Source organism: Eptesicus fuscus, chromosome 8, assembly GCF_027574615.1.
Source record: "Eptesicus fuscus isolate TK198812 chromosome 8, DD_ASM_mEF_20220401, whole genome shotgun sequence".
NCBI classification, from domain to species: domain Eukaryota; kingdom Metazoa; phylum Chordata; class Mammalia; order Chiroptera; family Vespertilionidae; genus Eptesicus; species Eptesicus fuscus.
In genome coordinates, this window is record NC_072480.1 from 103,346,099 (window position 1) to 103,362,307 (window position 16,209).

General features: G+C 57.9%; 1 protein-coding gene across 1 annotated transcript in view; it reads right to left on the reverse strand.

The window, feature by feature from the left end:
- The window catches only part of CSMD1 (CUB and Sushi multiple domains 1), a 694,425-nt gene that overhangs the window by 298,488 nt on the left and 379,728 nt on the right, over positions 1-16,209 (reverse strand). Inside the window, exon 7 of the mRNA XM_054719948.1 lies at positions 1,499-1,576. Coding sequence (XP_054575923.1) covers positions 1,499-1,576 — 78 coding nt within the window. The remainder of the gene's footprint in view (positions 1-1,498; positions 1,577-16,209) is intronic.

Sequence of the window (16,209 nt, forward strand, 5' to 3'; positions counted from 1 at the left end):
ACGTCCCCTGGGGTCCCTCGGTGCCAGAGGGGGAAGTGGCCCTTGGCTTCCGAGGTCCGGGTCCCAGCGCCCAGCACGTGGCCGGACAGACTCAGACTCGGGGAGGCCTGCGTTCCGGCCTCACCCCGAGACCGAACCTGTGTTCTAAGACCTGGCAAACCCAGTTCAGTGCTCTGCCCTCCTCCTGCTCCCAAAGTGACCCCTGCGCCCTCTCCGCTCTCCGCTGACCCGCCACGTCCGCGTCTGCTCTTTGCTTCTTTCCACTTCTATCTGGAAAGTTCCCCAGGGCTTGGCTTTGCTGAAAGCCCACGACATGTCACCTCTGGAGCAGGAATGTACAACCTGCTCTATCTAGTCGACAAAAATCATCACCATTTTAATCTGATGAATGCTGCACGGGGCGGGGAGGAGGTAATGATTTTACAGCCCTCGCCTCCTCGCCTCTCTGGCTTCAAAGCCCGTGCCCTTTTCCCCACGAAACATTTAATTTGGTTTTGTCACACCTTCTGCATAAATAACATCACCATTTACTTCACCACTGATCGCAGAAGGCTCACCGTGTCTCAACTCCCCATTTCCTCTGATGATGAATTCTCACGTCAGACAAAAAGATGGCTTAATGCTGTTGGGAGAAGGGACAGACGCTTCTAGACCCAACGAGCAGCTACGAATCCGTCCAGCTGCGTGCAGACAGGAACAGAAGAACCATCTCCTCCCATGGAGCTGGTGCCTAATGCTGTGCAGGGAGAAGAGCCGGGGTCCGACTGACCTCCAGGTTCATAGGGCAACGCTCAACCACTGAGCCACACTGGCGGCCCGACCCAGAATATCCCATATAGTCAACGGGAAATATGCAAATGGACCCTAACGGCAGAACGGCCGCTGGACCGGTCACTATGAGGCACACTGACCGCCGCTCGTTCCCTTCCCCCGGCCTTCAGGCACCGATCACCCAATGGCGAACGGGGAACTGGGGGTGGGTGGCGGTGGGGGGTGGGTCCGGCTGCGGGCAGCTGGAGAGGATGGCTCTGATCACAGGTCAGGCCTAGGGACCGTACCCACACACGGATTTCATGCGCTGGGCCTCTAGTTTTATTAGAAATCACAAAACCAGACACCTACCCGCATGTCTCAGAGATCAATAAAGTGTGTGTGTGTTGGTGCGAGGGAGTAAGGATACTAGAACGGAGAGGGAACTGGGGTAAAACCTGAGACGGAGACATCTATTTAAGAGAGAAGCCCCCGGCTGCACCGTGACCAGTGAGGGCAGAAGTGAGACAGCGCTGAGGCCCCTTAGGAGGCAGGATCAACTATCAACAGGACCTCCCCTCCCCCTCCCACCACGCTCCCCACAGTGTGAGGTCAGAAGAGACTCCGGAGGCAGAGAAGTAGACGGAGATGAGGGGGAGGGCCCTTTGTAGACAGACTTCCCCAGAAACGGCGCAGGGAGAACGCCCGCCCGCCCGCGGAAGGACGGACGGCACAGAAGGGGACTTACGGACGGAGTTCTTCGGGCTGCTCTCCTTGCTGGGCAGCATCTTGACGCCTCTGGACTTGAGCTCGATGGCCTTTTTCACTGGGAGAGAGAAGAGAGCCCCGATTAGGTCAGAGGAAGCCGTGTCCGCCCTCAGCACTGCCTGTCACGCGGCTTCCCCCCCCCCCCCCCGAGCTCGGGGAAAGGGGCCACCTGCTGAGAGCCAGGGAGGCCAAGGGACCGAGTGTAGGGGCTCGTGAGTGAGCAGCACAGGCCGTCCAGCAGCCAGACCGCGTCTTACAGCCACAGCTTCACGAGCTGAGAATCACGCACACGCTTTCCCTTCTTTCCCAACCTGCGCCCCACCAGCCAGGGCAGGTCCACAACCACTGTCATTCCGCCATCCTGTTCAGGCAGGTTCCCGTCTCAACGTAAGTGCAGTGACAGCAGAGTTTCTAAACTGGCTACAGGCATGACAAATTTTAGCTAAAAATGAAAGTTGCACATTTACTTATTCACAGAGCCATGCGATCACGCCGAGTTCCATCTCTGCGGCACACCCCAAGGATGTCCGCTCCTATTGCCGGCAACGAACTATTTCTTTCTACTGGAGGCCTGGCGCGCGGAATTTGTGCAAGGGGCTCAGCCCCTGCCGCTGTGGCTTCGTCCGGAAGGTCATCCGGAAGGATGTCTGGTCTAATTAGCATATTACGCCTTTATTATTATAGATTTTAATTATTCTTAGGGAACACGCCAGCAGTAACAGTGAACTCCTGGGCGCCCTCCCCGGGGCCACCCCCCTCGCCCCCCGCGCCTGCCACCAGACCACTCCCTCGGGGTTCCTCCTCCTTCACTGGTCACCCTGTCCCCAGCCGCGTGCCACCCTGCGATGCGTTAGTACCTGACGCCATCGAGCTCATGTGCCCACGTCACCCCTGGGCCGCACATCCAGCGGGAGGATGGCGACCGGATGGAATATCATCATGTTGTTAGGAAAGCACTGCGTTTGGAAATACTGTGCAGGCGGCATGATGCAAGTGCTCTCTATGGCCCACTCCCTCCGCCTCAGTGCTGCGGGGTCCGCCCCTTATCACAGTGACCGACGGGGACCGGCCCAGGGGACAGCCGCCTCGGCGGGCAGCGCTCAGCGGGCACCTGCTCGCGTTCGTCAGGTAGCGCTCCCGCTGCACGGACGCACCGCCCGCTCTCCCCACCCTCACAGCTTCCCTTTCTCCTCCGACAGCCTGATCGCACGACGTGAGGTCAGACTGAAACAGTCCTGCCCTCCGTGTGTTTCCTCACACGCCAACCTTCCAAGTCAGAATTTACAACCACCAACCAATCGTTTCATGAATCTGTATGCAATTTGCTTAGACCTGAGTTGAACGCTTATTAATATCGATCCTCTTACAGCGAAAGATATGCCCGAAGCCACACAGCGTGGGGGTTTTACTTTTCTACAGATACTTTCCTTCCTGATGGTGCCGCTCCCTGGACATTCCCGAGAATTCGGGAAAAACCTAAAAATGATCAAGAAGAAAATAAAAGCGCTGCCTGAAGAGACCCACACGCGTCTCCTCCCGCGCTGTGGACGCTAATACCCTGACGGCTGCCCCTCCGCAGCCCGCAGGTGCCCTGACCGCCTCGAACCGTGACCGCCGGGCTCCTGGGTGGGCGCTCAGCCTGAGCCACGCGGGCCCTCCCGGCATCTTCAGTGTAAACGTGCCTCCTCTTCCCGCGTTTCCTTTCATTATCCCTGTTGTGTGAGTGCCGTCACTGTGCTGCCCCCGGCGTTCAGAGCCTCGTCGCTCCCATTAAATGGCGCATTAAGTCAAAGCTAACGTGGTGAGAGAAAGGACAAAACGGGACGCTCTTTACATGGGAATAATAACATTTCTCTGGGAGGGCACTGTCAGCGCCGTCGACGAGAAATTAATTACGGCCGCTTCCTGGGAGGCGCCGGTGAAGGAATCAGATCATAAAGCCTGGTTAGCGCGGGGGACGCCATAGGCAACGGAGGATGCCATAGGCAATGCGGTAAGTGCTCACCCGACGCTATGCCCCCCCCCCCCCTCGCCCACGTGGCCAGGCCGGGGCAGGACAGAGGGTTAGGGCCCGTCTGCAGGCGGGTCGAGGGGGCCGGACAGGCAGGCGAGCAGTTGCTGTGAGCGTCACACGCAGACCTTTGCCATGGTGGGAGACCAGCATTTGAAGACCAGGGTTTTTAATATGACGGCATCGGCCTTCCATCGGCGGAAGAGGAGCGGAAAGCGACGCTAACAGGTTGAAATCACAGCCGCCCAGGCGTCCACACGTGGACGAAGCCGGTAAGCCCCACCCTGAGGCGGCCCTGCAATCACTCTCCAAGTAAAGGATCTGCTTCCTTGTCTCTGAGACTCACCTGCTCCATACACCGCCCTACCTCTGACAAGACCCCGGGATTTATTTCCCCGGGAATTCCTCATCTTAGAGAGAAACCTCGGAGAGCGGCCCCCCAGCAGGAAGCGGGCGTGTGGGGGCAACGTTTCCTCTAAGTTGCCCTGGACAGATGTGCACAGAGGCGGTGGGGCAATGCGGGCGCCCCCGGGGCACCCCGTGGCCTGTGCTTCTCAGGACATGTCCCCTGACGGCCAGGAGACACGAAAAGATGCTCAACATCACTGGCCACCAGAGAGATGCAAATTAAAACGACAGTGAGGTATCACCTCACACCTGTCAGAATGGCTGCCATCAACAAACCGACAAACAACAAGTGCTGCCGAGGAGGCAGAGAGAAGGGAACCCGCATGCACTGCTGGTGGGAACGTTCCTGATGTCGTTCTGGCTCCTGGACAACTAGTTAGGACGGTTCCTGATGTCCCCTCTGTCTCCTGGACTTTTAGTTAGGTGGGTTCCTGATGTCCCTCAGGCCCCTGGACAACTAGTTAGGTGGGTTCCTGATGTCCCTCAGGCCCCTGAACAACTAGTTAGGTGGGTTCCTGATGTCGTTCTGGCTCCTGGACAACTAGTTAGGACGGTTCCTGATGTCCCCTCTGGACTTTTAGTTAGGTGGGTTCCTGATGTCCCTCAGGCCCCTGGACAACTAGTTAGGTGGGTTCCTGATGTCCCTCAGGCCCCTGAACAACTAGTTAGGTGGGTTCCTGATGCCCCCAGGCTCCTGAACAATTAGTTAGGTGGGTTCCTGATGCCCCCAGGCCCCTGGACAACTAGTTAGGTGGGTTCCTGATGCCCCCAGGCTCCTGGACAACTAGTTAGGTGGGTTCCTGATGTCCCTCCGGCCCCTGGACAACTAGTTAGGTGGGTTCCTGATGCCCCCAGGCTCCTGGACAACTAGTTAGGTGGGTTCCTGATGCCCCCAGGCTCCTGGACAACTAGTTAGGTGGGTTCCTGATGTCCCTCCGGCCCCTGGACAACTAGTTAGGTGGGTTCCTGATGTCCCTCAGGCCCCTGGACAACTAGTTAGGTGGGTTCCTGATGTCCCTCAGGCCCCTGAACAACTAGTTAGGTGGGTTCCTGATGCCCCCAGGCTCCTGAACAATTAGTTAGGTGGGTTCCTGATGCCCCCAGGCCCCTGGACAACTAGTTAGGTGGGTTCCTGATGTCCCTCAGGCTCCTGGACAACTAGTTAGGTGGGTTCCTGATGCCCCCAGGCTCCTGGACAATGAGTTAGGTGGGTTCCCTCTCTCTGAGACGGGTCTCCACTGAGCACTGGCGGAGCAGCCCTCTGGGTAGTGGGAGCTGAGGACTCGCCCACGTGGCTCCCCAGAGCCGCTCTCCCCGGAGGACTGTGGGCGACTCCGACCGCCTGTCAGTGGCAGGGATGAGACTGGGTCGGCTGCACCACCACTGAACTGCACACAGAGCTCCCAGCCCTGCAGGTGCTCCCCCCTCCTCCCCCTAGAAGCCAAGTCCAGGCCTGGGGGAGGGGCTTTCCCTGGCACCCCCCCCCTTCCCAGGAGGCACTGCCCTCCTTCCATCTACAGACTTAGAAACAGCCCCCGTTCCGCCTCCTGGGAGCAGCGGGGAGCCCACTCGGAGGTGCAGCCCAGCCCGATGCTGGGACACGTGCACAAACAGCGCCACGTGCATGTGCGGGCAGGAAGGGCAGGCAGGGCAGTGTGCTGCGGGTGACGGCTTCGGTCAGGCTGCCGGGGGAGAAACTTCTGCTTCGGCCTCCTTTGCTGCAGGGGTTGCTGTTTTGTCTTTACTGCATGAAACGATCACTTCAGACCTGAAAATCACAGACGCGAGTGTCCTGCGCCCACATGTGCCCATTGCTCATTTGCAATAATTACCAAATCGTAGTTATTCTTATTCTTTTTTTTTTTTTTAGGTGTATCTTATACAAACGTCCCTCCCAGCCCAGCTGGTTTGGAAGCAAACATCAGAACATCAATCCACACGCCCATAAGTGCGTCAGCATGCATCTCGGAAAAACCACGACGCCTTTCAACAGCCATGAGCCTAATACCGTTATCACGTGTAAGCATGCTCCCAATAAACCCTCCATGTCACCACCCACTCTCAGGCTGGGATTCGGCGCGTCCTGATTATCTCACTGTGACAAATGAGCTCATTATCCCTGCAGGATGCACATGGGGCGCTGAGAGCACCATTGGTCCGCAGGCCTCTGCAGAGTCCCCCAAAACTGTAGCTTCTCCCCTGTCTTCCTGCTCCATCCCGCCCAGTGCTTCCAGAGACCATGTGGGCGCCGGCGGGTCGCATCCCCCGGAGATGTCTGTGCTGCTCTGTCCTCGGAGCCTCCTGCAGGCTGTCCACCAGGTAAAGCCCAGGAAGGCTCAGGTGTGATTGATTTCCTGTGGGCACATCCCTGCTTCGCAGGAGGCCCCGGGAGGAGGGCCCGCCTCCTCCTGTGATTGGCGGAGCCACTGACCATTCTCCAGGCCCGTGACTTCCTTAGGGGCTGGATGAGGGTAATATTTTTTTTTTCTCCCAACCAGGCCAAACATTATCCCAACTAGATTCACTACTGAAAGGTGTCATATTGGATTAATAACTCGAGGTCCTTGGGCAGAACACTTTAATTTCCTATTACTCTCAGAGTTCTAATCATAAGTGGCGGAATATTCATAGAGACCTCCCAGGCACTGAGCGTTCCCGTGGTAACCAGCTGCTGGGTGATAGCAGGGAGAGGGCAGGGGAGGCAGGCATGGGGAGCAGGGACCTGGGCAGCTCAGGAGCTGTGAGGTCACTCTCCCCAGAGGACCAGGTCCTTCCCTGCAGGCCACAGAGGGAGGGCCCCACCCAGGGGGGATGGAGCCTGTGCAGGGAAGTCGGGTGACATAGGGGAGGTGCCGGCCTGTCAGTCTAACCGGAGCAAAGAGCATTGGTTAGGCAGGTGGACCCCAATGCCAGCCGGGAAAGTGTGGGAAGACACACTCCCCACAAAGGGAGTCTCTCTCCTGTCCCTCCTGCGTCTCCCGCTTCCTGGCACCTGCTTGCGCCGTGACCCTGCTAGCCGCGTGGACCCCACACGCGGGGACTGCAGCTGGGACACAGGCTGAGCTGGCCGGAGGCGGATGGACTCAGCCTTCCTGTGGAGCAGGGTCGGTGGGCGTGGCTTTGGCCCTGGTCCTGCTGGGACAGGGTGGGCGGAGGGCGGGGGAAGCGGCCTTGGAACCCGGGGTTTAATGCCACAGAAACAAAGCTTTCTCGTCGTCCCGTGGGGGCCTCAGGGAATTCTTATTCCCGTGGCTCCCCAAGAACCCCACTTCCACCGGCGACAGGTGGGGACAGGAGGACAGCCCACCGATAACACAGGACCCTGTGAGATAACGTGGTAATTGCTGTTCCCTCAAAGTTGGGGCACCTGAGCTCCAACCCACTGGGGTCCCTCAGGAAACGGTGGGAATGAGCCTCTGAGGGGTCACAGGTGGAGCGGCTTACCCACCAGTCCCTTCCCTCCTGGGCGGAGGGGTACCCCACGTCTGGCCTCTCTGGCTGCTCTCGAGTGGGCAAGCCCAGAGCGATGGGGCATTCCGCCTGGAGAAGCAGAGGAGGAGGAGCAGGAGGAGGAGCAGAGGAGGAGCAGGAGGAGGAGCAGGAGGAGGAGCAGAGGAGGAGGAGCAGGAGGAGGAGGAGGAGGAGCAGAGCAGGAGGAGGAGCAGGAGGAGCAGAGCAGGAGGAGGAGCAGGAGGAGGAGCAGGAGGAGGAGCAGGAGGAGCAGGAGGAGGAGCAGGAGGAGGAGCAGGAGGAGGAGCAGAGGAGGAGGAGCAGGAGGAGGAGCAGGAGGAGGGAAGCCCCAGGCAGCAGGGCTCCTGGGCCCACCCACAGCGGCTGCCTCTCCAGGCTGCTGGCAGGAGCTTCTGCATCCAGCGTGATGCTCTGGCGGTTTGCATGTGAAGGGGTTCAGACCATGCCCCCCGAAACATGCTGCTTTGGCATGCTGACTATTCAAAGCTGGAGGCGCCCGGGCCCGCAGAGGCAGGCGCGGAGGAAGGCAGCACCGCAGGCTCGCGGCCCGTTCCCACAGAGCTGCCTCTTCCTTAAGGTCCTGGCGCGAGTTTCTGTTCCTGGGACCGAAGGACTTACCAAAAATAGACAGGACCAGGGAGAGGGACTGGGCGGAGGGCTCCACGGGGAGCCAGGGGAGCCAGCAGCTCTGAGGAGGGTCCCCTGGGCGGTTGCATTGGGAAGCAGAGTCTGGGGAGAGGACGAGCCCCATGGACCCTATCGCTTAGCTGTGTTGCCTGGGGCCACCTCGCAGGGCAGAGTCCCGATAGGACGCTACTCTTGGGGCCCTGGACAGCTTTCTGCTGGAGTGAACCTGGAGCCATCATTCAACCTTGGGGACCCCCGTCTCACGGTCCACACGCCGGGGAGGTGGCCTCTCCGAGGACGTTTTGAACTGTGTCTCTCCATAGAGACGAACGAGTTACAGTGGACCCGTCATGTCCCAGGACAGCAGGTTCACCCAGAACACAGGGGACCCGGACCCAACAGTGACCGACGGAAACGCATCCTGGGCATCCGTCCAGCTTCTGGGCGCATCGAATAAAGGACCTTGACTTTGTGCTGGGGCCGTGGTCGGCAAACCGCGGCTCGAGAGCCACATGTGGCTCTGTGGCCCCTTGAGTGTGGCTCTTCCACAAAATACCACGGCCTGGGCACGTCTATTTTGAAGAAGTGGCGTTAGAAGAAGTTTAAGTTTAAAAAATGTGGCTCTCAAAAGAAATTTCAACCGTTGTCCTGTTGATGTTTGGCTCTGTTGACTAATGAGTTTGCTGACCACTTGCTGGGGCAACCCGCCATGAAGCTGGTCCAGACCCCGCCCCTACCCGTCAGACTGCCGGGAAGGGTATTTCTGGGTGCGTCTGTGAGGGGGACCCACCCTAGCCGACCAGGTGGCCCGAGAAGCCACATGTCCCCTTGCCCCACGGCACCCACACACCGTGGACTGCAGCCGGGGACACCCGCTAAGCCAGCCGGGTGCTGGGCTGGACCTGAACGTGGAGCAGAAATTCCGGGCGGGGCTCTGATCCTCTCTGTGCAGACGAGAGTGTTTCTGAGAGAGGAGCATCTGAAGGGAGATGAGCAGAGAACAGGGCCCTGTCCCGCATGCTGGGCCCGCCCCGTGTCTGGAGGCCCGAGGAGGGCCATGGGAGGGGGTGCTGCTGGCTGATTACACCCGTTGCTCCCCGCCTCCCTGAGCTCCTGTGCCCTGCGCTGTGGGCTGCTCCAGGGCGGGGCTGGCTGCACACTCACCTGCCACTCACCCGTGTGGACTGAGCTCCGGACCCGGGGCCTGGCCTCGGCTCCTCACCTGCCAGTGGCTCTCCTGTGACCAGGCGTGTGGGACTGTGAGCGCCCCGTGGCCACACCGATGCATGGACAGCAGAGCGTGGGCACCCAGAGTCCTCGGCGAGTCACCCCGGGGAGACGCGTGCGCAGAGCCAAGCGAGGTGACCCCCAACGCTTCCTCCCAGGACCCGGCTCTCACAGGCGCCCCACTCGGCTGCGGCGGGATGTCGGGTGCGCTGGCAAAGTGCCTTAGTGACCCGAGGGTCTGCACTGATTCACAGACAGTACTCACCGACCCCCGTGGGCACCCACACCACCTTGACCTTCAGCAGATGGAACGGGGCGGGTTGCTGCTTTACTGAAAATTGCATTTCCTTTACCTCGTGTGAAGGAATTTGCCGACTTTATCCCAGACAGCTGCGCTCTAAAGGGATAATCATTGATCTCTCTCCCTCCAGCGATAAGCCGATTAGCAGCGGTGACCTGTCCGTGCACGCTGCCAGCGGAGACGGGCCTGCCTCTCCTCCAGGGAAAAGACATCAGCGTGGCATCGGCCCCGCTTTCCTCGTCCGACCTGAATCCATCCTCCTAGAGAATTGTAGTCCTTAATCTCCAGAACTCTTAGTAACCGACGCTGGGGCTGATTTAGGATTAAATTAAAGGGTAATGCCAACGTAAACTCTTCAACACCATCTTGGCTGCCTCCTCACGCCTCCTACTGGGGATCAAGCCCGAAACCCGTCTGGCTGTGCCTGCGGCCGGTCTCTCCTGACCGAGTCCCTCATGTGGGGCAGCACTTTCCTCCAAGCAACTCAAATCGCGTCCGGGGGCACCTCCGGTGCCTGAGCTTCTCCCAGCCCCCGGCTGCCCGCCACCCCTCTGCCGGCCCAGCTGCCCGCCGCCCCGGTGCCTGAGCTTCTCCCAGCCCCCGGCTGCCCGCCACCCCTCTGCCGGCCCAGCTGCCCGCCGCCCCGGTGCCTGAGCTTCTCCCAGCCCCGGCTGCCCGCCGCCCCTCTGCCGGCCCAGGAAAATGGACCGCAGCCGCCAGGCCCAGGCCTCCGCCTTCCAAGCTTAGGCCGTGCTGTGAAGTTCGGGGTTCGCTCCAGCACTCCTGGGAGCTCCCACATCTGCAGGAGCCACTGGAAATCCAAGGAGAGAACAAAGCGTAGCGCGAGGGTCGTCTTAAAGCTCCGGGAACGTCCACGTGCGGCTGTGGGCCTCGTCTACCTCTGCAGAGTGAGGACGGCCTTCAGCTCTGACCAGCGTATAAGCTCTCCCGGGAGTGCCCGTCCTGGGAGATTCTCATCACAAACAACTAAACCACCTGCAGGAGGTGGCAGAGCCCTAGTCTGTTGCTCAGTGGATAGAGCATCGGCCCGTGGACTGAAGGGTCCTGGGTTCGATTCCCAGCCAAGGGCATGTCTCTTGGTTGCAGAAACATCACTGATGGGCTGCCTCCTGCACGCCCCCTACTGTAGACGGAGCGTGCAACCCGGGCATGTGCCCTGACCAGGAATCAAACCGGTGACCTCTTGGTTCCTGGTTCCTGGGTTGACGGTCAACCGGAGCCACGCTGGCGGGCGGAGACATGCTGTGTTGCTATCCCTGCGCGTTGTGAAAGGACGGCCACACCGCGCCAACCAGCGCAGCCATCCGCGCAGTCAGCCCTCCTTCCTGGTGCCGCGCCCAGGTGAGATCTAGCTCAGCCGGCCTCCAGCGCGCAGCGCAGTGCTGGGGACCGCGCTCCCTCCTCTCGTCACTGAAGTCCTGCCTGTGTCAGGGAGTCCGCCTCTCCCCCTCCCAGCGCCGGGCAGCCAGTCTCCACTCTGTTCCCGTGGGTGTGACTTGTCTTCTACGTCAAGATGCCGCCTGTCACTGATGGGATGGTGGCAGCCCCTCCTGCCTCCCTCGGTCCTGGCACCTGCAGAGGCCAGCTCTGTGTGTCCCCAGCAATCTGGGGGTCCTCCCTGCGGTGGCCCAGAGCCTGGGGAGGTGGTGCCTCCCAGCGGTCCTTGCCATGACCTTCAGGGGAGGCCCCTCTCCTGGGGGTGGGGTCCTGCCCAAAATGACACCGTTCTGTGCAAGGCTCACCGCCTGGGATGGGAGAAGGCCTCTTGCTCCGTGCAGAGACCTGTGAGTGAAACAGGGCTCACTGCCTCTGCTGTCCCTGAGCGATTAAGGTCATCTTTTTGGAGGGTGACTTTATTTTATTTTTTGTAGGATTATAAATTGATTAGGTTGTTTGGATACCAGGAGGGTTGAGCCCCCAAATGGTGCCAGCAGCCAGGGAAGGGAGTCAGAGGTTTTAAAGGACTTTTTAAAGGGCTTTTTCTGGGGGGGGGGGGGCTCTCTGGGTGGGCAACTGGAGGGTCACTTTAAATTTGCAAGGAATAAACTTCCTGTTCACCGTTTTTACATGATTTAATTTCCAGGGGAACAAAGGAGATGGCATTGAAACAGGAATTTTAGGGGAACCTAGGCAGGTTTAGGGAATTTTTAGACTTGGGGTCCATGGAGGAACACAAAGGGCCACAGACAGGGAGAAGGGACATTTCCTTAAGACAAGGGAACTGGAAGTGGCCCAAACAGGTCTATATTCACAAAACAAAGGAGGAGGAAAGTCTAGAAGGAATGGAAGGACGATGAGGGAGGAGGGCCTCAGGAGTCACCATAGTAACCAATTCGAAAGGGAATATTGACCAATCAGAGGGGCTATCAGGACACAGAAACTGCAGCCTTTATAAACCATGGAAACAGGAAAACCATGGGACCCTTCCCCCTCCCCACGTGGGAGTCCATTCTGTGGGACTCTTCCCCCTCCCCACGTGGGAGTCCATTCTGTGGGACCCTTCCCCCTCCCCACGTGGGAGTCCATTCTGTGGGACCCTTCCCCCTCCCCACGTGGGAGTCCATTCTGTGGGACCCTTCCCCCTCCCCACGTGGGAGTCCATTCTGTGGGACCCTTTCCCCCTCCCCACGTGGGAGTCCATTCTGTGGGGCTCTTCCCCCTCCCCACGTGGGAGTCCATTCTGTGGGACCCTTCCCCCTCCCCACGTGGGAGTCCATTCTGTGGGACCCTTCCCCCTCCCCACGTGGGAGTCCATTCTGTGGGACCCTTCCCCCTCCCCACGTGGGAGTCCATTCTGTGGGGCTCTTCCCCCTCCCCACGTGGGAGTCCATTCTGTGGGACCCTTCCCCCTCCCCACGTGGGAGTCCATTCTGTGGGACCCTTTCCCCCTCCCCACGTGGGAGTCCATTCTGTGGGGCTCTTTCCCCCTCCCCATGTGGGAGTCTGTACTTGCTCTTTAATTAATCTCCACCTTTGCTATACTGCCCTCTGTCTGTGGATTCATTCTTCGACTCTGGCGGACAAAGAATCCGGGTTCCAGTCCAAAAATTCCGTTTCAATATCGATCCTTCAACTAGCAAACCTGACATTTTTCTGGATGGTCCCCGAGTCTTATTTTACGTCATGTCATTTTTGCTTTGCCATGCCTGCCTGTCCAACGCCTGACAGGCTTCCTGACTACCTGTTGCTGAGAAAATCTCATAAACCTGAGGAATCATACGCTTCCTGCCTGGAAGTCACCGGATTAAAACCCGCTAATGAAATAAGACCCAGAGAGTCATCATCCGAGCGCAAACTTCATTTCACAAGTTACGGCCGTGGAAATAGAGCTGCCGGGGCGGGCAAAGAAAATTGCGAGTCACATGAGATTTGAAAAAGGAACATTAAAAAGACGCGAATGGTGCAGGGTGTATCAGGAAGCATTGAGTTATGATCCACACACACACATCAAGAGGATATCTGTAGATTTTATAGCCAGTTCAGATCAAGGGGTGGGATATTAAAATATTTTCATTTTTATGGCAATAAAAATGCAGGCATATTACATTAGGGGCGATTCAGAGAGGCGGTCACTTGAAGAGTCTCAGGGGGGAAAGAAGGTTGCCTCCATTCTTGGGGCAATAATGGCATTTTCTCTAAAAAGTGGGGACAAATTCATGCCAAAGCTCGTTTCATCTCCAGAACTCCCATCCTGAAAGCTCGCCTGGACACCCCGGGCCATGGGATACAAAAGAAGTTGCGAAAAAATAGACCCGCCTACAAAGCGCTCCTTCCTCGGAGGAACACACATTCAACGAGGGTGTGAGTGTCGCTGAATTTAAATTTGTGTAATTTTAGTTCGCCAGGGTGACCGCTTTCCACAGCCTTTACCGTAACAATGTCCATGTTTCCAGTGGAGCGACTATTCCTACCCGGGTTCTGAGCCTTCTTGTAATTAGAAAATTGTACTCCAAATGGAATTTCCCAAGGAACAGTCAATCGGAAGGTTTTTAAAGAGGAATGCGTCCTCCGAATAAAGGGAATCATGAATATCACCTCCTGGGGCCAGGGGGCAGCTGGGACGCTCCGCTGAGTCAGCTCCTCGCCAGACCCTGCCCCTGCCCCTGCCTCTCGAGCTGAGCTCTGAGCGTGGCTTGTCCTGAGGGCGCCCACCATAAGAATGGGCGGATTTCCATCTTAAACGTTGAGTTGATTTTGAATTACCCAATTACCCGAGTGTAAGACCCTTCCACCAGCTTCAAACCACCCACTCCCACGTTCCCAGGAGGCAGTGGTTCTGCAGGGACAGCGTCTCTCCTCTCACTCAGAAAACCTTGCTGGTCGGGCCAGTCGACAGGGAGGCTGGGGAAGGAAGGAGGCAGGAGACGCGGTGCTGGCCCAGGGCTAGTGGCCTCGGGACCTCCTGGGAGCTGACACCATATCAGTCAGGGTGTCAAAGGCTGGTTCAAGGTCATCTTTTTTCTTTTTTTCAAATGTTTTTATTATTACAAGAGGCCCGATGCATGAAATTCATGCCCTGGGGGCCGGGGGGGGGGGGGGCGGGTGACCTTCAGCCCAGCCTGCACCAGCCTGCACCCTCTCCCATCTGGGACCCCTTGAGGGATGTCCAACTGCCTGTTTAGGCCCGATCCCCGTGGAATAAACCATGGAAACAGGAAGTAGGTGGGACCCTTTCCCCCTCCCCATGTGGGAGTCCATTCTGTGGGACGCTTTCCCTCTCCCTACATGGGATCGGGCCTAAACGGGCAGTCGGACATCCCTCTCACAATCCGGGACCACTGGCTCCTAACCGCTCACCTGCCTGCCTGCCTGATCACCCATAACCACTCTGCCTGCCAGCCTGATCACCCCCTAACCACTCCCCTGTCAGCCTGATCGATGCCTAACTGCTCACCTGCCAGCCCGATTGCCCCCAACTACCCTCCCCTGCTGACCTGGTCACCCCTAACTGCCCTCCCCTGCCAACCTGGTTGCCCCCAACTGCCCTCCCCTGCCAACCTGGTCGTCCCCAACTGCCCTCCCCTGCCAGGCTGGTCACCCCTAACTGTCCTCCCCTGCAGGCCTGGTTGCCCCAACTGCTCTCCCTTGCAGGCCTGGGTCCCCCACAACTGCCCTCTCTTGCCAGGCTGGTCACCTCCAACTGCCCTCCCCTGCTGGCCCAGTCACTCCTAATTTCCCTCCTTTGTCAGCCTGGTCCCCCCAACTGCCCTCCCTTGCAGGCCTGGTCCCTCCCAACTGCCCTCCCCTGAAGGCCTGGGTCCCCCACAACTGCCCTCCCTTGCAGGCCTGGTCCCTCCCAACTGCCATCCCCTGCTGGTCATCTTGTGTCCACATGAGGGTGGCCATCTTGTGTGTTGGAGTGACAGTCAATTAGCCTATTACTCTTTTATTAGATAGGATTATTATTATTATTATTATTAAATATGTTTTTATTGATTTCAGACAGAGGAAGGGAGAGAGAGATAAAAACATTCATGATGAGAGAGAACCACTGATCAGCTGCTTCCCGCACGCCCCCTGCTGGGGATGGAGCCTGCAACCTGGGCATGTGCCCTCCCTGATTGAGAATCAAACTGTGACCTCCTGGTTCATAGGTCGATGCTCAACCACTGAGCCGCACCAGCTGGGCCATGGCTCAGTTTTCTCACCCAAGTCTCAAGGCGAACATTTCACTGTCCACTTCCCATGACGTGGCAATGGTTGTACCCAGAGTCTCAGTGTATAAAATGGGCTACAAGTTCCATGTTTGCAGTTCTCAGTAAGTAGACTTATTTCTGCTCAGCAAGGCTATGCACTGTTTGACTGTAGCAGTAGCTCTATGTTAAAACGTGCATTATTCACGGTAGTCAGATAATGCAGGCAGGAAACTTCCGGCCGAATGAAAACTAAGGAGGGTCCTCCCCTCCCTGTGGGACAAGCCCCGCCTGGCCTCCTGCTCTCTGAATGGCGGTCGTCCTTGGAAGAACTGGTCGTTCGAAGGGAGTTCATCTGTGGCGACAACACGCTGATTTCTGTCCCCGCTGCCCCTCTGTAAGGTCTCCCCACCCCAGGCATTCTCCACCCACCTCTGTCCCCAGTAACCCGGTTCGCGCCTTATCGTGTCAGTCACACTTTGGCCAACACACACTTTTCCATCATCATCTACAAATGTCAGATCTAATTCAACCTCTTCCAAGAGCTCTTGATTTTCCAATTTACCTCCCCGATTGCTCTTTCAGGCTGAATTTTCTCCTTTTTCCTCCGCCTCACATCCACCCACGGCCCATTCCTGTCCTCGTCACACTTGCCTGCTCTACCGACAGACACCTGTCAAAAACGCCGTGTGCCTCTGCCCGCCTCTATACCTGTCGGCATCCATCACCACTCCTCACGCGAGTCTTCCACGGCCCCCGCTCAGCGTGAGCGTTCTAACCCTGTGTCGCTATAAATTCACATACTTCATAACCTGAAATCCCACGGTGACCCCAGATGGCAGGCAAACCTGTAGCTGACAAAAATGCCTGTGAGATCTAGTATGGATGGAGAGATTTGTAGCTTTTGCTACATTTTCAATGGGGCATCTGACCCAAATATGTTGAGAGCCACTAATTACATTATGAACTCCTCAGGGCTGAGACAGTGGTGA